Source organism: Equus asinus, chromosome X, assembly GCF_041296235.1.
Source record: "Equus asinus isolate D_3611 breed Donkey chromosome X, EquAss-T2T_v2, whole genome shotgun sequence".
NCBI lineage: Eukaryota > Metazoa > Chordata > Mammalia > Perissodactyla > Equidae > Equus > Equus asinus.
In genome coordinates, this window is record NC_091820.1 from 56,752,967 (window position 1) to 56,775,597 (window position 22,631).

The 22,631-nt window shown below is 41.1% G+C and overlaps 2 protein-coding genes across 11 annotated transcripts in view; both read left to right on the forward strand.

The window, feature by feature from the left end:
• Positions 1 to 7,522: 7,522 nt before the first annotated feature.
• Positions 7,523 to 15,172, forward strand: LOC106828872 (rho-related GTP-binding protein RhoG-like). 2 transcript variants are annotated; one of them, XM_014837691.3, is made up of 3 exons: positions 7,523 to 7,678; positions 11,403 to 11,546; positions 11,722 to 15,172. In XM_014837691.3, exon 3 carries the CDS (start codon positions 11,737 to 11,739, stop codon positions 12,310 to 12,312), a length of 576 nt encoding a protein of 191 aa, XP_014693177.1. In that variant the 5' UTR covers positions 7,523 to 7,678; positions 11,403 to 11,546; positions 11,722 to 11,736; the 3' UTR covers positions 12,313 to 15,172. The 2 variants fall into 2 exon arrangements, with proteins under 2 accessions (XP_014693177.1, XP_014693179.1); XM_014837693.3 differs by having other exon boundaries at positions 7,600 to 7,678; positions 11,446 to 11,546.
• A 4,010-nt stretch (positions 15,173 to 19,182) lies between these two features.
• The window catches only part of TAF1 (TATA-box binding protein associated factor 1), a 71,504-nt gene continuing 68,055 nt past the window's right edge, over positions 19,183 to 22,631 (forward strand). For 3 of the 9 annotated variants that reach the window (XM_070502031.1, XM_070502033.1, XM_070502039.1), the window contains exons 1-3: positions 19,184 to 19,400; positions 20,440 to 20,554; positions 20,697 to 20,813. In XM_070502031.1, the coding sequence (XP_070358132.1) occupies positions 19,221 to 19,400; positions 20,440 to 20,554; positions 20,697 to 20,813 (412 nt within the window). In that variant the 5' untranslated portion in view covers positions 19,184 to 19,220. Of the gene's footprint in view, positions 19,401 to 20,439; positions 20,555 to 20,696; positions 20,814 to 22,631 lie in introns of all 9 variants that reach the window. The other 6 variants (XM_070502032.1, XM_070502038.1, XM_070502035.1 and 3 more) reach the window with 3 other exon arrangements.

Sequence of the window (22,631 nt, forward strand, 5' to 3'; positions counted from 1 at the left end):
TGAACAACCATTAGATCATTGAAGAAATCAAAGGAGAAATCAAAAAAATACCTGGAGACAAATGAAAATGAAAATACACCATACCAACTCTTATGGAATGCAGCAAAAGCAGTTCTAAGAAGGAAATTCATAGGAATATTGGCCCACCGTAACAAACATAAAAATCTCAAACAAGTAATCTTAAACTACATCTAACAGAACCAGAAAAAAGAAGAACAAATGAAGCCCAAAGGAGGTAGAAGGAGAGAAATAATAAAAATTAGAGTAGAAATAAATGAAATAGAGACCAAAAAAAAAAAAAAAAAAGTAGAAAGGTGCAATGAAACTAAGAGCTGGTTCTTTGAGAAGATAAACAAAATTGACAAACCCTTAGGCAGACTCACTAAGAAAAAAAGATAGAAGGCTCAAATAAATAAAATTAGAAATGAAGGGGAGAAATAACAAAGGATACCAGGGCTGGCCCCGTGGCCGAGTGGTTGGGTTCGTGCGCTCCGCTGCAGGCGGCCCAGTGTTTCGTTGGTTTGAATCCTGGGCGTGGACATGGCACTGCTCGTTGGGTCACGCTGAGGGAGCATCCCACATGCCACAACTAGAACGACCCACAACGAAGAATATACAACTATGTACTGGGGGGCTTTGGGGAGAAAAAGGAAAAAAATAAAATCTTAAAAAAACAAAAAAACAAAAAAAAACAAAGGATACCACAGAAATCCAAAGGATTATAAGAGGATACTATGAAAAACTATATGCCAACAAATTGGACAATCTGGCAGAAATGGACAAATTCTTAGACTCATACAACCTCCCAAAACATGAATCAAGAAGAAATAGAGCATCTGAGTAGACCAATCACGTGAGATCAAAACAGTAACCAGAAACTTACCCCAAAAACAAAAGTCCAGGACCAGATGGCTTCTCTGGAGAATTCTTGCCAACATCCAAAGAAGATTTATACCATATCCTTCTCAAAGTATTCCAAAAATTTGAAGAAGTTGGAATGCTTCCTGACTCATTCTATGAGGCCAACATCACCCTGATACCAAAACCAGACAAGGAAACACAAAGATTGAAAATTACAGGTCAATATCACTAATGAATATATATGTAAAAATCCTCAGCAAAATATTGGCAAACCGAATACAGCAATACATTAAAAAGATCATACACCATAATCAAGTAGGAGTTGTACCAGGGATGCAGGGATGGTTCAACAGCCACAAATCAATCAATGTGATACACCACATTAACAAAATAAGAAATAAAAACCACATGATCATCTCAATAGATGCTTAAAAAGCATCTTAAAAGATCCAACATCCATTTATCATAAAAACTCTCAATAAAGTGGGTATAAAAGGAAAGTACCTCAACATAATAAAGGCCATATATGAGAACTTCAAAGCCAATATCATACTCAATGAACTAGCAGAAAGAGAACTCAAGAATGCAATCCCATTTACAATTGCAACAAAAATAATAAAATATGTAGGAATATATTTAACCATGAAGGTGAAAGACCTATACCCTGAAAACTATAAGACATTATTGAAAGAAATCGTTGATGACAAAGAAATGGAAAGATATTCCTTGCTCATGGATTGGAAGAATAAACATAACTAAAATATCTATATTACCCAAAGCAATCTACTGACTCAATGCAATCCCAATCAGAATTCCAATGAGATTCTTCATGGACAGAGAACAAAGAAATCTTAAGATTTATAGGGATCAAACAAAGACCCCAAATAGCCAAAGCAATCCTGAGAAAAAAGAACCAAGCTTGAGACATAACAATCCCTGACTTCAAAATATACTACAAAGCTATAGTAATCAAAATAGCATGGTGTTGGTACAAAAACAGGCACACAGATCAATGGAACAGAATTGACAACCCAGCAATAAAACCACACATCTGTGGACAGCTAATCTTTGACAAAGGAGCTAAGAACATACAATGGAGAAAGGAAAGTCTCTTCAATAAATGGTTTTGGGAAAATTGGACAGCCACATGCAAAAGAATGAAAGTAGACCATTATCTTGCACCATACACAAAATTTAACTCAAAATGGATTAAACACTTGAAGGTAAAACCTGAAACCATAAAACTCCTAGAAGAAAATATAGGCAATACAGTTTTTGACATTGGTCTTAGCAGCATCTTTTCGAATACCATGTCTATTTGGGCATGGGAAACAAAAGGAAAAACAAACAAATCAGACTACACCAGAGTGAAGGGCTTCTGCAAGGCAAAGGAAACCATGAGCAAAATGAAAAGACAACCACCAACTGTGAGAAAATATTTGCAAATCATATATCCAACAAGCAGTTAATCTCCAAAATAATAAAGAACTCACACAACTCAACAACAAAAAACAAACAACCCAATCAAAAAATGGGCAGAGGATATGAACAGACATTTTTCCAAAGAAGATAGACAGATGGCCAACAGGCACATGAAAAGATGTTCAACATCACTAATAATCAGGGAAATGCAAACAAATCTACACTAAGATATCAGCTTACACCTGTCAGAATGGCTATAATCACCAAGACATAAAATAACAAATGCTGGAGAGGATGTGGAGAAAAGGGAACCCTCATACACTGCTGGTGGGAATGCAAACTGGTGCAGCCACTATGGAAAACAGTATGGAGATTTATCAAAAAACTGAAAATAGAGATAACATATTATCCACCTATCCCACTGCTGGGTATTTATTCAAAGAGCTTGAAATCAACAATTCAATGAGATTTATGCACCCCCATGTTCATTGCATTATTCACAATAGCCAAGACGTGGAAGCAATGCAGTGTCCATCAACCAATGCTTGGATAAAGAAGATGTGGTGTGTGTGTATATATATATATATATATATATACACACACACAATGGAATACTTCTCAGCCATAAAAAAAGACAAAATCATCCCATTTGCAATAACATGGATGGACCTTGAGGGTATTATGTTAAGCAAAATAAGCCAGACAGAGAAAGAGAAACACCACATGATTTCAACTCAGATGTGGAAGATAAACAAAACACATGGATAAAGAGAACAATTAGTGGCTACTAGAGGGAAATGGGGCTGAGTGGTGGGCAAAAGGGCTAAAGGGGCACATATGTATGGTGGCGGATGAAAATTAGACTACTGGTGGTGAAACGCAATGCAGTCTACACAGAAACTGATAAATAATAATGTACAGCTGAAATTATACAATGTTATAAACGATTATGACCTCAATAAAATAATTTTTTTAAAAGAATGAAACAAAATGGGATGAAGTACTGATACATGCTACATCATGGATGAAACTCAAAAACATTATGGTAAGTGAAAGAAGCCAGATACAAAAAGATGACATATTGCGTGATCCCATTTTGTGAAATGGTCAGGAAAGACAACTTTGTAGAGACAATGAGTAAATTAGTGGTTGCATGGGGGGTCGGGAACAAGAGTGGCTGCAGCTGGACCTGAGCAATCTCTTTGGGGATGATGGAAATGTTCTAAAGTTGGATTATGATCATAGTAGTGCAATATTGTAAATATACTAAAAATCATTTAATTGTACACTGAAGATGAGTGAATTTATGGTTTGTAAATTACATTTCAATAAAGCTCTTTTAAAAAGATAATTGACCAATATGGTCCAGGAATCCTGCTCTTTGGTATTTACCCAAATAAGTTGAAAGCTTATGTGTACACAAAACCCAGCACTTAGATTTTTATAGCACTTTATTCATAATTGCCAAATCTTGGAAGCAACAAAGATGTCCTTTAGTAGGTGAATGGATAAATAAACTGTGGTACATCCAGACAATGGAATATTCAGCATTAAAAAGAAATGAGCTATCAAGCCATGAAAAGACATGGAGGAATCTTAAATGCATATTACTAAGGGAAAGAAGCCAATCTGAAAAGGCTACATATTGTATGATTCCAACTACTTTACATTCTGGAAAAGGTAAAATTTATGGAGTGGTAGAGGGGAATGAATAAGAGACCAGAGGCTTTTTAGGGCAGTGAAACTATTCTGTATGCTATTATAATAGTGGAGACATGTCACTATACATTTGTCAAAAATCATAAAATATACACCACCAAGAGTGAACTCGAATGTAAACTATGGACTTCGTGGTAGTTGTAACGTGCCAATGTAGGTTCATCGATTGTATCAAATATACCACTCTGGTGCCGAATGTTGATCATGGAGGAGGCTGTGTGTGTGAGGTGCAGGGAACATGTGGGAATTCTCTGTATTTTCAGTTCAGTTCTGCTGTGAATTTACCAGCCCTAAAACTGCTCTAAAAAATAAACTCTATTAAAAAGAAGAAGAAATAAGCTATCAAGCCATGAAAAGACATGGAGGAAACTCAAATGCATATTAGTAAGTGAAAGAAGCCAATCTGCAAAGGTTACAAATTGTATGATTCAAACTATATAACATTCTGGAAAAGGTAAAACTATGGGGACAGTAAAAAGATCAGTGGAGGGCCGGCCGGTGGCGCAGCGGTTAAGTGTGCACGTTACGCTTCGGCAGCCCAGGGTTTGCCAGTTCGGATCCTGGGTGCGGACATGGCACCGCTTGGCAAAAGCCATGCTGTGGTAGGCGTCCCATGTATAAAGTAGAGCATGGATGTTAGCTCAGGGCCAGTCTTCCTCAGCAAAAAGAGGAGGATTGGCAGTAGTTAGCTCAGGGCTGATCTTCCTCAAAAAAAAAAAAAATCAGTGGCTGCCAAGGGTTAGAGGGGAGAGAAGGATGAATAGGTAGAGTATAGAGGATTCTTAGGGCAGTGAAACTATTCTGTATGATATTATAATGGTGAGCACATTTGTTAAGACTCATAGAATGTACAACATCAAGGGTGAACCCTAATGTAAACTATGAATTGTGCATGATAATGGTGTGTCAACCTAGGTTCATCAATTGTAACCAATGTACCACTCTGGTGGTGTGGGATTTTGAGATAGTGGGGGAGGTTGTGTGTGTGTGGGGGGGTGGGGGGTGGGCAGGGGGTATTTGAGAACTCTTCATACTTTCTGCTCAATTTTGCTGTGAACCTAAAACTGTCTAAAAAATAAGGTCTGCTAAAACATTAACTGTTTAAACAAAAATAATAACTATGTATTTTGGGGTAAAAGTAAAATGTATAACAATAGCATAAAGTCCAGGAAGAGAGAAATGGAAGTATATTAACATAAGTTTCTTATACTCTTTGTGAAGCAGTATAATAATACCTGAAGGTAGGCTGTGATAAGTTATGGATGTATGCTATAAATCTTTATGTTACCACTAAAATCATAAAACAAAGAGGTATCGCTAACAAGCAAACAAAGGAGATGAAAGGGAATAAAAATAATATTGATTAATCTAAAAGAAGGGAGAAAAAGAGGAAAAAGAACAAAGAAGAGATGGGACAAATAGAAAACAAATAACAAGATGACAGACTCAAACCTAACCATATCAACAACAATCACACTAAATGTAGATGGTCTAAACACCCCCAATTACAAGGTAGAGATGATTAGATTGGGTAAAAAAGCAAGACCCAACCATATGTTGCCTACAAGAAATGCTCTTTAAATACAAAGACACAAATAGGTTAGAGGTAAAAGTATATTAAAAAGATGTACTATGATAATGAAAGCTGGAGGGGCTGTATTAATAATGGACAAAGTAGATTTCAGAGCAAAGATACCAAGAATAAAGAAGGTAATTTAATAATGGTAAAGAGGTCAATTAATGAAGAGGATATAATAACTCTAAACGTTTGTGCACCTAACGTAGGAGCTTCAAAATACGTGTATTAAAAACTGATGAACTGGGGCCCACCCGGTGGCGCAGCGGTTAAGTGCGCACGTTCCGCTTCTCCGCGGCCCGGGGTTGGCCGGTTCGGATCCCGGGTGCCGATATGGCGCCGCTTGGCACGCCATGCTGTAGTAGGCGTCCCACATATAAAGTAGAGGAAGATGGGCACAGATGTTAGCTCAGGGCCAGTCTTCCTCAGCAAAAAGAGGAGGATTGGCAGCACATGTTAGCTCAGGGATAATCTTCCTCAAAAAAAACCCAAAACAAAAAAACCCTGATAAACTACAAGGAGAAATAGGCCAATCCACAATTCTACTCAGAGATTTCAATACCCTTCTCTCAATAATTGATAGAAAAAGTAGGCATAGAATCAGCAAGGATATAGCAGAAGTGAACAACACTATCAGCCAAAGTGACCTGGCTGACATTTATAAAACACGCCACTCACTAACAGCAAAATACACATTCTTTTCAAGTGCACTTGCAGTATTTACCAGGATGACCATATTCTAGGCCACAAAACAAGTCTCAATGAATTCAAAAGGACTCAAGTCATACAAAATATATTCTTTGCAAACGCAGGAATTAAATTACATATCAATAACAAACATCCCTGAGAAATCCTCAAACTAAGTAATCCGCTTGTAGATAATCTATGGGTCAAAGAAGAAACCAAAAGGGAAATTAGAAAATATTTTGAACTGAATGAAAATGAAACCACGCCGGATAACTTATGGCATTCTGCTAAAGCAGTAGTTAGGAGGTAATTTTTAAAAACACTTATATTTGAACAAAAGAAAGGTCTCAAAACAATGACTTCAGCTTTCACTTCAGTAAAAAGAAGAGCAAATAAAATTCAAAGTATAAGAACAAAAATAGTGAAGATCAAAGTGGAAATCAGTTAAATAGAAAACAAAAACAATAGAGAAAATCAGCAAACCCAGATTCTTGTAGGTCAATGTTCACTGCAGCATTATTCACAATAGTCAAAAGCTGTCAACAACCCAAATGTCCATCAGTAGATGAATGGTAGTTAGAAAGGGCAAATTCATGGAGACAGAATGTAGATTAGACGTTAGTTTCCAGGAACTGTGGAAAGAGGGGAATGAGGAGTTATTGCTTAATGGGTACAGAGTTTCCGTTTGGGGTGATGAAAAAGTTTTGGAAATAGACAATGGTGATGGTTGCACAAGAGTGTGAATGTACTTAATGCCAATGAATTGTACACTTAAAAATGGTTAAAACGGCAAGTTTTGTTATATATACTTACCACAATTTTAAAAATGAATAATGTAACATACCAGAACCCATTAAATTGTACCATTTAAATGAGTGAATTGTATGTGAATTTGTATCTAATAAAGCTGTTAAAAGAGTGCATACTGTATGACTCCATTTATATAAAACTCTAGAGAGTGCAAACTAATACACGGTGACAGAGAGCAACCCTAATTCGCTCACTGCCTCGTTTTCTTTTATCGCCTCCATTTTTCCTAACACTTTTCGGTTCCCTGACTCTCTCTTTATGTTAATATTGGTCTTAAGGAGAAAACAGGGGTCTGGGGAGAAAGGGGTGGCCTCACTTTGCCAAGGGAAAGGGGAGGCTTCGGGACTTCCGAAGCGAGTAAGTAAGTAAGCCTCGATTACCCGAAGGTGTTGTTGAGCAGCCTGGGATTCGCAGCCAGCGACGCTGGCCCTAGAAGGACTCCACTTCCCAGGAGGTCTCGCGGCACCGAGCCGAGGCCCGTCCAATGACTGGGGGCCTCGGCCGCTGCCCGGATGTGGCGCCGAGCCCGCCGAGCCCAGCGAGAGACTGCCGGGAGCTCCGCCGGCTGCGGTCGAACGGCGCTGGCGACGACCACCGTGCCCGGTAATCCTGACTCGGACCCTCTCGGCGGCCGCCGCCTCCGCTCTTTCTCAGCGAGTGTCCCCATCCCCGGCCGCTTGCCGCTCCTCGGGTGGGAGGGATTGGCGGTCGGCCGAGGTGTCTGTGCTTCGGGGAGGCTGAGCCAGCTCTTCCTCTGTGTGAAGCCGAGCTGGGGCACCTCTCTGTCCCAGGCTCACGTGTCCTTATGGAGCCGCAGAACCGACTACCCCGGGGGGGTGGGGGGGTTGGCGGGAGTGAGGGAAGCGCCGAGCGGCCTTGCGGTGGCTGCCGCTGCGTCCCTAGGTGGACTCTCTGGTTGAGTTTCCAGGCGCAGGATAATCGCCGCGGGCTCCGGGTTGGGGAGCGCTCGCCTGGCCTCCTTCACGCCAGAGCACCCTGAAGTCGTCTTTGACTGGCCTTGAGCCAAAGAAGTCAGTCTTCAGTGTGAAAAAGCTTCCGCTTCCCAGATGTAGTAAATAACTAACTTGTAGAAAGTAGTATATAAAAATGGGAGTCTTCTGCCGAATTGTTTTGGTTTCAGAAAGTTACGGAATGTTTTCAAGTGGATTAGACTCAGACTTGTGGGAAGAGTGAGACTTTGAGGAGAATGTGCTAGAAACGGTAATACTTGCAGTTGCATTCTGGACTGTTATTAGGCCTTTTATATTGTGTGTCCAACCTAGGAGAAAATCAGCTGCTGTGCAGAGTGTATATTTGTCAGAGGAGGTGGGAAGATTTAGATGAAACTAATTCCGAGGTTGAAAGTGAATGACTGACTAACTGGGAAGGGAGCCTTCTGGGGTGCTGGTCTGTGCAGCTCCGGGCCTGTCCCAATTTCCAACCCTAGAGGCACACCTAAAGATCTCTGGGCTGCTCTGATGGCTGCTTCACGGTGCGACTGTGAGGCTTAAATAAGATGTGTGAAAGTACTTTGCACAATGCCTAGAACAGGCTCTCAGGTTTTGGTTGCCCTTTGCTTCCCCATAGCAACTTTTTTCCCCTCTGAGCTATGTGTTACTGTGTATTATTGGTTGCCTTTAGTATAAGTCCTGCCTTTACCACAAGACTGCAATCTTCTAGCATTCTTTTTTGGTTTGTTTTTACCCTTTTTGAGTCCCTTCTAGCAGTGCATTGCCCATAGCAGTACCTGGGAGAGTATGGATAGTGGTGATGCTGAGGAGGGGAAAGCTGTGGGTGATCCGTAATGGGACAGCATCCTGCTGGATCCTGGAGCCGAGATAAACCAGCTTTTCTCATCTAGGTGATGAACAGAATATTTACCTTTCTCCTGTAACTCCTAGCCGTCTCTCAGAGCTCCCAACCTTTTGGAAAAGTATGGTTTTTATTTTTAGTATATTTTAACCGTTTTAAGTGTACAGTACAGTAGTGTTAACTATATGTACATTGTTGTGCAACAGACCTTTAGAAGTTTTTCATCTTGCAAAACTGAAACTCTATAACCATTAAACAACTCCCCATTACCCTTCCCCCAGCCCCTGGCAACCACCATTCTTCTTTCTGTTTCTATGAGTTTGACTATTCTAGATACCTCATATAAGTGGAATCATGTAGTATTTGGCTTTTTGTGACTGGCTTATTTCACTTAGCATAATGTCCTCAAGCTTCATCCATATTGTAGCATATGCAAAGATTCCCTTCTTTTTAAGGCTGAAATATATATATGTAATATTTTCTTTATCCATCCATCAATAAACATTTAGATTTGCTTCCACCTCTTGGCTGTTGTGAATAATGATGCAATGAACATGGGTGTGCAAATAATCTCTTTGAGATCCTGTTTTCAATTCTTTTGGATTTTTTTTAGTATTATTTTTAAACCTATAAACTATGGAGAATTTCAAACATACACACAAGTATTAAAAATAGTATAATGAACACATGGGTTGAATAAATGAGTCAGTTGTACAAAGCAGCCCCCCCAAAACACCTGGAACTTTTGTTGAACCCTCCCTCTCATGGAGAGTTTGCTACTGTGAGGATGTTTTGGGTTTTGTCTTGGACCTGGGATGTTCTAGCTGCACTTCACCATCTAGGCCCTCAGCCATCAGTGTGACTTCAGTTCCCATCTGCAGGCCATATATACAAGGAGGATTGGTAGATACAAACAAGTAGAAATTAGTGTAGATGCCTTTTCCCAGTTACAGAGATGAGGAGCTGAGCTTGGGGTGCAAAGTGGTCTTTGCGCCTAAGAGTTTTGCTCTGGTTCAGCATCCCCCTCAGATGCACTATTGTCCTGAAAGCAGTCACTTTGAGCAGAGATGTTGGACACTGGGTGATACCTAGAGAAGGCTGGGAACATGAGTCGTACAGGTAGTAATTGCCATAGGTATTCAGAGGAGAAAGAAATTAATCCCGACTGGGAAAGTGAAAGGCTGTTCTCAAGGAATGTCATGGTGAGTCTGCTCCATTTCCATTGGCCTTGTGTGTTTGATCCTTATGCCTATTCCTAATGGAAAAAATACAGAGCTAATGGTTAGTGAATACCCTGGGATGGTTGCCTACTAGAGCTGAATTCTGGTCTTGACTTTTAGCTCTGGGACCTGTGCTAACAAAGGCTTCTAGGTGGAATGCTTTGCTGGTCAGAATTGGCTTTGTGGGGAGAGAGCTACCCCTAGTGGGCCTGCGTGAAGCATACTTGGAAGGCCAACTTTTCCTTACCCTGACCCTGAATGAGGTGTTTTGTTTTGGTTTTGTCTGTGACATGGACCTAATGTAAACCTTAGCTAAGAGGACACCAGGATGGGGGATGTATCTATTCCCCTAAATTCCCAAAGTGGGAAACTAATTTATTCTCAATTGTTTTTTTTTTTTATAATCAAATACACACGACAGTTTATCCCCTTTCCTCCATGTTCTGGCACTTGAAGAAGTTAACGCTATCAGGATTGGGTCTGAATTGAGGGCAGTAGTTACGAAGCTAAAGAAAATGGAGTGCTGTGGGGCACTGATGGGGCAGGGCATTGACAGGGTGGTAATATGGGGTATAAACCTGGGAGCTCGTAGTAAACATGTTTCTGGGAGATCATCCATGCCATACCATTTACTCTCAAATACTTGATTCATGAAGAAATGGACAAGAGTATGGTGGTGTTATGACTGTAGTTTTACTCAGATTAGGTGAGAGGCGATGGGGCCCCTGGTTTGGCTAGCATTGTAATCACATCACAGAACTTTTGCCTTCCCCAGCAGTAGAATAGTAGAAGAAGAATTATTATTATGAAGGCACAGTAGCTTCTAACACTTAGTGAGTGCTTCCCATGTGGCAGGCACTAATAAGTACTACACATGCGTTCTTTCATTTAAGCCGCAGGTTAGAAACTTGCCCGAGTTCACAAAGCTTAGGCAAAGAGAGGACTGATTTTCGACTCCAGGCAGTCTGATTTCAGAGCCTGGACTCTCAACTACTTCTCTTTATGGCTGAGTCTCACTGGCCTGCCTTTCTCTCCAATGTTATGATGTTGCTGTTTTTCAGGAACAGAGGTCCCTTTGCTGAGTCTATAGCCACAGACCTGAAGTGAGAGCCATGTTTCTTTTGTTTCAACCTTGGGAATGTTCTTTCTATACCAATTTTTTTAATATTAGTTACCATTTATTGATGACCTACTCTATTTTAGCACCTTTGATACAGTATATCCAGACCTTATGACAACAATGTAACATAAATAACTATGTATACTGATGTTTTTTAATCTTTCTGTGCTCACAGCCCTTTTTGAAAATCTGATGGCAGCTTTGGATCTTCTTTCTAGAAAAATTCACTTATGCACATACACATAATATTGCACACAACTTCGGAAGTGGCTTCTAGGACCTACTGGAGCCTATCTTCTAGCAGTCCGTGGACTCCACGGTAAGAACTCTTGTCCTATACAACCTTTCCCAGATGACTCTTCTATGGTGTTAAGGGGATGAGCAGTGGGGGTCTTACCTCCTCTCTTCTCCTCAGAGGGAAATGTTTATAAAGCTTAGGCTCCCTAAATTAACCAAGCATCTGTGAACATTCTTTCTTTCTCTCTTGTACATAGGACTCCAAGGGAAGAATGCAGACGATCAAATGTGTGGTTGTAGGAGATGGGGCTGTAGGTAAGACTTGCCTCCTCATCAGTTACACAACAAATGCCTTTCCTGAGGAGTATATCCCCACTGTCTTTGACAACTATAGCACCCAGACATCTGTGGATGGCCAAATCGTCAGCCTGAACCTGTGGGACACAGCTGGCCAAGAGGAGTATGACCGACTGCGAACGCTCTCCTACCCCCAGACCAATATCTTTGTCATTTGTTTTTCCATTGGCAACCCATCCTCTTACGCCAATGTGAGGCATAAGTGGCACCCAGAGGTCTCCCATCATTGCCCCAATGTTCCTGTTCTGCTGGTAGGCACCAAGAGGGACCTACGGAGTGACCTTGAGACAGTGAAGAAGCTAAAGGAACAGAGCCTAGTGCCCACAACGCCTCAGCAAGGCACTTCCCTGGCAAAGCAGGTGGGGGCTGTGAAGTATCTGGAATGTTCAGCCCTGATGCAGGATGGAGTACATGAGGTATTTTTGGAAGCTGTCCGGGCTGTGCTTTACCCTGCCACAAAGAAAAACACCAAGAAGTGTGTCCTGTTATAGCTTTTGGGGTGCTACTTGGGGACTGCACCTAAGGAGAATAAGGGCGGATTCTTCTGACAGCATTTAACAATGCCAGTATGAGCCATTTGTCTCTTCTCCTGGAAACCTTAGACTCCAGGTTATTCGGCTTTTGGAGGAACAAAAGCAAGCTAGTTTGTACAAGGCTACTTTGAAGTTTGGTCAGAACCTTTTGGAGGAAGTTTGAGTGTGAGGGTGTGGGTGTGCGTGTGCGTGTGCGTGTGCAGGCATCTCCCTTGTGAAAGGGGTAAGAGGAGATACCACCAAGTGCTATTCTTTTCTGTCCTGGCCAGGCCACGACTAAACAGAGCAGCCTCGTACTGCTCTTTGTACGCTTTTGCTTGTCTGCTTTTAACTTTAATTTCAGCTTTCCTGGCTGTATCTGCCATTGAGCAAGTGCCTCACAGAAGGACAAGTTTCTCCAGTTTTCAGATCATTGTCTTAAATTTTCTGATATATTAATTTTTGAAAACTATATTATGTGTGATTCCTGGGTGTTCCCAATGTTGACACGTTCTTCCCATTCTTGAGATGAGACATTTTTGCAAAAATGGTTAAGCAGTATTTTCCAAAGTTCTTTGAGATGGTAATAGATGTTCCTTAAAAGGGTTCTGTGGTCAAATAAGTCAGGAACCAGTGACTTAAATAAAGTTCAACAGGTTCCTCTAGTGCAGGAATTTATAACTTTTAATAAGTATTCAACATTTCCCAAGCTTATTTCACTGAAATTTTTTTGGTCCCATGCCACACCTATTAACATCTCTGGAAACAGTTTCAGAGATGTTGGAATTTCAGAGAACTAGGAATTCCTGTGGAGGAGGCTGTGAAAAAAAAAAAAAAAGCATAACATGATCATGTGCTCTCTGATGTTTCCCTCTTCATGCCTTTGAGAGGAATGTTTAGCAGCCATGGCCTTCTTATTTGTTCCTCTTCCATCCTCAGGAGGTGGGTGTGGGACTTAGTCATGATAGTGCATTGGGTATGGGATCTGATGGTCAGATCTGCTATCAGATTCTGACAGCATTATGGGCCTGGTGATGTGGAATTAACAATCTCTCCAAAAAGCTATGTCTCTGAGGCTTCTGTGTGGCCCTTTTTTCTCCCTGTCACCTTTCACTTTAGGGAAAGACCACTGAAGGTTAACCCTCTAGATAAAACCAATCAAACAAACAAAATGTCCTGCCAGTCATTGTCAGGGAGTTCTGTGATTGCCTCTGAGACTTCTCTTTTGCTGTCATTCCTCTGAGTCACTATGAAGGCTACCTTGCTCTCCTCCTGTTCCTCCCTCCTCTGTACATCTCCCTGTGTGTGTGTTCAGCCCTAGGTACCCCTTGAGTCTTTTAGTTGCTCCAAGAGAGCTGGAGTATGTTGGATCTCCAGGCGCTGGGGCTCTTGCCCTTGTGGGGAGTTTGCTGTAGCTGCTCAGCCTGCTCTGGGACACTAGGAGTCAGATTCCATATTCCAGTGTGCCAGCTTCTCCCGCTTCTCCCTAGTTGTGTTTTTTACCTTCTTCATTTAATATGGAAGGAAAACTTACTTCTCCACCTGGCAAACAGTGGTTGACAACTCCACCATGCACATATCCTCTCACCTTGCCAAAACAGCATTGGATTTTCAAGTGTTTGGGAAATGGAACTAACAGGATCACATACTTCCGCCTGTGGTGGGTGAAGTGTCTGTGCTTTGCTCTGTGACAGTCTTGCTGTTGCTCTTTGACAAGATGTGATGAGAATAGCTTCAGGCTAACTGAACCTCCTGGATAGGGTTGCCAGATAAAATACAATAAGTTTTTACAAATAGTTTTTTAGTATAAGTATGTCCCATGCAATATTTGAGACATACTTATACTAGTAAATTATTTGCTGTTTTGAGGTGTCCTGTAATTTTATTTGCTATATCTGGCAACCCTACTCTTGGAGAATCTGGAACTTGGAAGTCAAGCAGATATCAAGTATTGATAGAAGATAAAAGGTTATATAGACTCTCTATTCTTCCTCCTTTACTTCTTTTTCCCTCACCGTGGAGTAAAGTGTTCTGTTTTTCCTTCATCACTGCACCCTCCACATCACACAGTACTTCGTTGGTATCTATTTCTACACTGTTGATTGTTTAAAGCTGTGGAGGATCCAGGATGGATAGTATGGTCCAGCATATGCCATCTATCTCAATTTCAATGTCTCGTGTCTATTTTCCGACATGTAACCCATGGCCTCCTGAGGGAGGTGGCAGGGATTCTGTATGAGTAGTGTGTTAACCGGAAGAGGGTGAGGGTGGCCCTCCTCAAGTAAGGCCCAGTAGCACTTTGGAAAGTGGGGCTGCTCCTCTGGTGACTGTAGCAGTCAGCTGGCCTGTGGGCATGCATGCTCACTGCCCTTGTGTGGAGTCACTGAGTTTCCCACAGGCAGCCAAATGAAAGCACGCACTGCGCATGTGGATTCTGGTCTCGGGATGTTCTGATTGATGCTGCCTGGGGTGCTCACAAGGCTTCATGGTTGAAAGGGGCTAGAAACATAGCTGTCACCTGTGTCTCTGGGAATGTTTTGTTTAGCTACTGAAATCTTTTTAATTGGCTTTTAATTTAATAGTGCCTCCTGCTCCCCCCTTGCCTGGCAAATTCCAAAATGTAACTCTGGGTTTGGTTTTGGCAAATTCATGTCCTCTAATAAATGGAGGTGTGATCTACAAGTCTGAGAGAGTGGTTTTGTATTGGACTGATTTGATGGTCCTAGGCATACACTGACATCTTGATTTTTATACTTAAAAGGAATTTGTATGAAGACTAACATGTTAATATCACTTTTAAATTATTCGTAATGAATGTTAATAAACTTTTCTGATTTTACTGGGTCTATTGCTTTCTAAAAATCAAAGCAATTCCTCACTCCCCCACCCTTTGTTTTGAATAGTTTCTAAACGCTTTTCAACTTGCAAAGGATGAAATAACTGTATTTGTCGTATTGCACATTGCACCTATGTGTAACTGTACTTATTTTCCTACATCAATCAGGGTAGAGAACTGTCTGCCCTGCTAACATTGATTCTCTAGTTCCTGCTCACCTCCCACCTATTCATCTCCAGGATTTAGCTTCATTTCCTGATTTTCACTAATGAGAGACCACTTCCCTGTAGGCGATTTTTTGACTTATTACATTATACTCAGTAAACCTTGATCAGGTTCCTATTGTGTTATAGGCATTACTGCACTAGGCGCTGGGGTTGTAAAGATAAGAAATATGTCATTTAATGTCCTTTGCTTCTTCCAGTTATCTCAGGAAAATATCCTTCCTCTGTTTGTTATAAAAATGAACTAATCCTGGCTGGTAATTGTATATAGTGCTGGTGCACTATTGAGGAAGCACAAAACCATGTTTTTTTTTTTTTAAACAGCTTTATTGAGGTATAATTTACATACCTTAAAATTCACCCACTTCAAGTATACAATTTAATGATTTTCAGTAAATTTACTAAGTCATGCAACCATCACCAAAATCCAGTTTTAAAACATTTCCATCACCCCAAAGAGATCCCTCATGCAGTTAATCCCTGTTCCCACCCCCAGCCCTAGGCAACCACTAATCTACTTTCTGTCTGTTCTGAACATTTCATACAAATGGAATCAAACAATATGTGATCATTTGGAACTTGCTTCCTTCACTTAGCATAATGTTTTCAAGGTTCATCCATTTTGTAGCACATATGGGCACTTTTTGTTGCTGAATAATATTCCATGGTATGGATATGCCATATTTTATCTACTCATAATTGAAGGACAACTGGATTGTTTCTACTTTTTGGCTTATTAATAATGCTGCTGTGAACCTTTGTGTACGAGGTTTTATGTGGACAAGTTTTCACTTTGCTTGGGTATATACCTAGGAGTGGAATTGCTGGGTCATATGACAGATTTATGCAAAACCACATTTTTGAGTCAAGAATGGCATCTTTAATATTTATAGAATCTGAAGTCACCTTCCACATTCTGCAAGCCTCCATCTACTTCTCATTGAACCTGCTTTTCCTCAAGCACAAACATCCAAGAGGCAATATAAGGGACATTAAAAAAACATTCCATTTTGCTTTTTTGTCTTAACTATTAGTATAGCAAGAGCATTCCACTAACTTCTCATTACCAAAGTGCAGCATTTCAGCTACTAAGCAGGTTTTGGCAGACCTTTGTCATCTGGCCTAGAAATGTTTAGCTACTGTTAAAATATTCCATGGGACATCCATGCAATCAAGTGCTAAACAGCCATAAAGAAAGAATGAGGAAGAGCGCTATGAAGTGGTACAGTGTGATTTCCAGGCTGTATTATTAAGTGAAAAAAAGCAAGGTGAAAAGAGTACAGTCATGCGCCACATAATGACGTTTCAGTCGACGATGGACCACATATCCGACGGTGGTCCCATAAGATTAGTACTATATAGTTAGGTGTGTAGTAGGCTATGCCATCTAGGTTTGTGCAAGTACACTCTGTGATGCTCGCACAACAATGAAATCACCTAATGATGCGTTTCTCAGAGTGTATCCCCATTGTTAAGTGGCGCACTAATGTATATATGATATGCTACCTTTTATGTAATGAAAAAGGGGAAAGAATATATACACTCATTTGCTTATTTGCAAAAAGAAACATAGGAAGTACAAATATCGAATCATTATGTTGTACACCCCAAACTAATATAATGTCAATTATACTTCAATAAAAAAATAATAAACAGAGGAAGGATAAACTAGAAATTAATGAAAATAGTTACTTATAGGCAATGGGTGGGAATGGTATAGAGGGCATAGGCATAGGAGCAAGACTTCTTTGGGAATAGCTTTTTATATAGTTTGACTTTGAACCATGTAAAGGTTTACATATTTTAAAAATAAAATTATATTTTGAAAAAGGATAATAAAAGCCAATCCTAAAGTTGGATACAAATAGAAAACTCCAGGGGGGGAAAAATGATTCAAGTAATTTTTAAACACAGTACACTGTATATCTTTAGCAGGATATATTCTAAGGACAGAAAACTGTGAAGAACTTCTGAACATTTCATACATTATTTCATTATTTAATAATAATAATAATTAATGAACATTTCATTCATTATTGTTGGTAGTGGTATTGGTCTTGTAATTCTGAAAATGGGTGTTGGCAACCAGAGTTCTTATTGTAAGATAAGCAAAATACAAACAGGAAATTGGGAAAGGTGAGGAAGAACCCTGTGTTGGACTTAAATTGGAGGTATTAGTAGAAACTCTATTTATTTTAGCTCTCTTCACTGAAAGGGCCTATAAACAAAGATGCCCCGGTTTCTAAACACCATTCCCCAGTAAAAGGAACCAGGCCTCCTTGGAGAAATGGCTTATATCAGGTCCGGGACAGGGAATGTACAGAGTAAGCCTAGAACATCTTGTGCCAAAAAAGCAAGGAGGTGCTCAAAAAATGGGATCATGTTGAAAGGACACAGGAGCCAGAGTGAAGTGGTTCTCACTGGACAAATATAGGAGTTTGAGCATCAAAAAGGATAACGATGGTGCTAGATTATAAGACATTAAAATAAAAAATGCAAAAAAGGTAAGAAAAGGGAAAGTTCTTCTTTAGTGAGTAAGTCCAGTTAATAAATGTAGAAGGAATTTAAGAATTAGAAAAATCACCCTTTTGCACTCTCCCAATATAATTGATTCAGGCAAGGATCATCAATGGATGCTAAAACCATTAGGTGCAAGGGCAATGGGGAACAGAACATTCACGCAATCTCAAAGTATCACCCCATAAACTATTTACTAATTACAAAAGGGAAAATGTGCCTTTGTGATGGAGAGATCTGGTGGTCACCATTTTTTTTTTCCGAAGTGATCACGTTTAGCATCTCCAATATTGGGACAATCTGACATTGTGCCTTCTGATGGCCAGTAAAATATCTAACCTGAATCAATTTGAAGAAACAATCAGACGAATTCAGAATATAGACTATTTTCAAGACAACTTGCCCGGATTCTTCCAAAAATGTGTCATGCAACACAAAGAAAAAGGCTGCTGAATTCTGGATTAAAGATTAAAGGGAGGCAACCAAATTACATGAAGCTTGAGTAGATCCTGGATTGAAATGCAAAATGCTCCAATTAGGACAGTGGGGAAATTTAAATATGGGCTGTATGTTAAAGGATATTGAGTTAATGTTAATTTTTAAAAATGTGATAATGGTATTGTGGTTGTGGAGAAAAATGTTTATTTTTAGAGGTGAAGAATCACGCTATCTGCAACCCACTTTCAAATGGTTCAGAAACAAAAAACCTGGCAAAATGTTAACAATTGTGACCTCAGATGAAATGGCAGCTTATTTTACACATCTTTTACATTTCCCGAAATAAAATGGGGGGGTCCATTTCTATGGGGAAACGTCAATTCTAAACAACTAACTTGCAAAGGTATCTTCGGCACAGCACAGTTTACGGCCAGTCTCTCTTCGGGACCCAGCAGTGAAGCAGCAGACGAGCACAAGACGATAAGGGCCGGTCCTAACCCTCACTTCCGTGTTACTGTGACGTGGAGACCCGCGGCTACCAGGACGTAGGCCACGTTACCCAGGCAGCTCTTTCTAATTGGAGGGGAAGCCGTCGCTCTTATGTGGCGCAATGAGAATGCTCGCGTGCAGAAAAGCGGAAGGGGGCGGGACCAAACATTTCTTTGACCAACCGCTTTCCGCATATCCAGCTCCCTGGACGCGTATGGTCCAATCAAAAGCCATTAGTAAAGTAGTGACGCCAAGTCTCCTTTCTCGTAGGACGGCCGGCCTTTCCGGTTATTTTTTTCTTTATTCCGCTTCCGGTAGGGGCTGATAGGGTCAAGGAGCTCTGTGAGTCACTTCTGGGCGACGAATGTTTTTATTTCCGGTGTATGGGACCAGACTGGGATTTGCTGCTGCCCACAGCCGCTGCCGGCACCGCAGCCGCCATCATGTCAGATACCGACAGCGATGAAGATTCTGGTGGAGGCGGCTCGTTTTCTTTAACCGGTTTCCTTTTCGGCAACATCAATGGAGCTGGGCAGCTGGAGGGGGAAAGCGTCTTGGATGATGTGAGGGGGTGGGCGTGGGGATAGGGCTGGGGGTGGTGCCGCTAAGGAGAGTAGGTGGAGCGAGGAGAGTAGAGGGTGCCTAGGAAGTGAAAATAGAGGGCGATGTGGCCATCCGTCTGGGAGGGAACAGTTCACGTAAGAGAAGAGGAAGCGAGAAGCGGAGACTGTCCTAGTAGATTGTCCTGTAACGTAGAGTGAGGGGACTCAGTTGTGGGCGAGGCTGGGGAGAAGATAGGAGAACGGTGGGCAAGCCCCCGTAGGTCAGGGGCGCTGACATGGGTGGCTTTGGAGGTAACGTTCTTCCTGACCAGGCAGTAGGAAAAATAGCAGCTTAACGTAGTGAAGTTGCTTTCAAGCCGTTGCTATGAGAACCTTCTTGGAGATTCTTGAAACTGCCTGCTTGGCTGACCTGACATGGCTCTAGAGCAAGAGAGCTGGACAGAACCCACAACAAATCATGTGGTTTAGGCCCTAATTCCTAGAACAGTGAATGTTCAAACCATGCGGGGCAGACCCCTTCTGGTCTCTGCACTTCTTAGGTGATTTTCCAAGTGTTCACTGGAATTCATGAAATTTCCTGTGCCCAACTGATACTCGCTACTTTCGTTTCGGCTTGTTTTTTCAAGGGGAAAATATTGACCAATATCCCTCCTCCCCTGCAGCACACACAAACACACACGAGAGAGCAAAAAAGTTCTAGCCTTGTCTTCTCTAATGTGAATGACCTTAGTTGTCTTAGCCTTTATTCAGAGAACCATTGGTCCGTTCATTTAGTCTTGGTGGTGGTTCTTTGAATAATCATACTACTTTAAAGTATGGTGATGAAATTGGACGTGATGTTAATAAAGATCTGATCATTGTGGAGTTTAGTGGAGCATAGTGCTTTATAGTTCTTGAATGTGATGCCTCTTTTAGGACACTACAGAGTCATTTTTTATATGGATTTATAGCTTTGTCATGGACCAGGGAAATAAGCCTTGTGGTGTGGGAAGCTTTGGTTTAGTTGTTACCTTCGACTCTGGTGCTGTCCCTTTTTCAGGAATGTAAGAAGCACTTGGCAGGCTTGGGGGCTTTGGGGCTGGGCAGCCTGATCACTGAACTCACGGCAAATGAAGAATTGACTGGGATTGACAGTGGCCTGGTAAATGATGAAGGTGAAGTCTGGGTCATGGGGAGTAAGGCGGGGGAGGAGGCTGGCCACTTACTCTACAAGTACTTTTCAGTGACAATTATCTAAGGGAGTGAGAGTTACTTGCTGTTTGTTAAGATCTCCTCCTTCCCCTTTTTTATTTATAGGATGGATCAGGAGTACAGAAGATGCTGTGGACTATTCAGACATCAATGAGGTGGCAGAAGATGAAAGCCGGAGATACCAGCAGACATTGGGGAGCTTGCAGCCCCTTTGCCATTCAGGTGATTCTTTGGTGTCATTGATAGAGCATTCCAGTGCACTTGCTTGCTTGTAGTCCAGTTTGTTTCTGTGCACACTTTCTGCCATTGTTCCTGCTCTCTATGCCTTTGCTTTGCTTCTCTCCCTCTGTCATCTCAGTTCCAAGTAGCTGCTATCCTCTTGTGTTCTGGGGCATGTTACCATACTCAGACTTTTATTCCTCATAGTGGTAGTGCCACATCCTTGGTGAACGCCAAGTAAGGATGATAATGCTTTCCTCTGTATCTTCTGGTATTTGAGTAGCCACAGGGTTCATGACACTGTTTTAGATTCTGTTTAAACTCAGTCTTTTCCCTCAAGGAACTGGTTGTTCAAGAAGGATTAAGTATACACTGTCAGGTGTAAAGGAGCACATGTATTTATTGGTTCAGTTTCTGTAAGTCACTCACCACCTGTATGCTGACACAGTGCACTTAATGCTTGCTCACAACATGGGTTTTTCTGCCTGGTGTAAGGTGCTACATTACAGAATCAGAATGTCAGAGCCGGAAGGGATCTTAGTGATTATTTATTTGTAACCTCATCATAGATGAAGAAACTTGAACTTTAGAGAACTTTAATAAAATGTGGAACTTATCAAAAGTTCTACGCTTACCTAGTGGCAGACCTTGACTAATTCAGCTACTCAGTTCATAAGACATTGATTGAGCACCCATTATGTGCTATAAACTGTGATAGACAATATGGTACAAAGATAATAAAATCCATTTTCTGATCTTGAGGAGCTCAGTTCCGTGGTCTGGAACCTAGAGCTACTGGTCGTAGTCCATTCTTTCCACTGCCCTACACTCCGTCTCACTGTTTGAGACTTTTATATGAAGTTGCTCATTGTTTATTCTTTGTCCACCTCTTTGAATTAGATTTCAGGCTGCTGAGAAATGTAGATAAAACCTTGGTAAATAGTTGCACTTAATTTCTTTGGGGACAGTTAATGAATTTGAGTGCTTATAGATAAAGAGAATTAACTGCACCACATACACAAGAAATGACCCAGAAAAATAGAAGATATGGGCCTTACCTTCAGGGATATTGTCATCATTTGGGGAAGATGGGCTAAATGAATGCAAAGCATAATTATTCATAAGAAGAAGACATAAACTAGCTACAAGCTCATGTTTCTGTACAGAGTGTTATATTTAGTTTTGAGGGGCTGCGAGAATAAGTAAGTCAAATAGCGTAACTGTTATTTTTGAGCACCTTGACTTAGGCTAAGGGGGAGGTGGTAGCTCTGAGTTTTAGGGGATGCTGTATTTTTCAGATTTGGGTTTGTTGTCTTGGCTAGGGATGGTAAAGAAGAGGATGGGCGGGGGTTTCCTAGTTGGATTTTATGAGCTGACCTCCTGGAAAGGGAGGACGCCGCATTTGATAGAATCTCAGTACTCTGGCATGCTCATTTCCATGTTTTCTTGTCTTCTGAGGGTGCCTTCATCCATGCCCTTGGCTGCTGCTTCCCTGGCATTGGCCCCTTCACATGACTTGATTTATAAGGGTGCTTCTTTGGAATAATTGGAAGTGGGTGGAGGTCAATTTAGAAAAGGCTTCATGGAGGTGAAATTTGATCAAAATTTTGAAAGATAAAGTTTGATGGAAAGGAAGCAGCAGGGCATTTTGATTTGGAAACATGGCTTGTATAAAGGTTTGGAGATAGAAATAAATGAGTGGTGTGGGGGGAATTGGCCAGCAGGTTTTCTTGAAAGGTGTAGGAAACATACTGACAAATAGCAAGAACCAAGGCTAGAACAATTTGACAGCGCCGTTATGTATGCATTTCTTGAGATTTG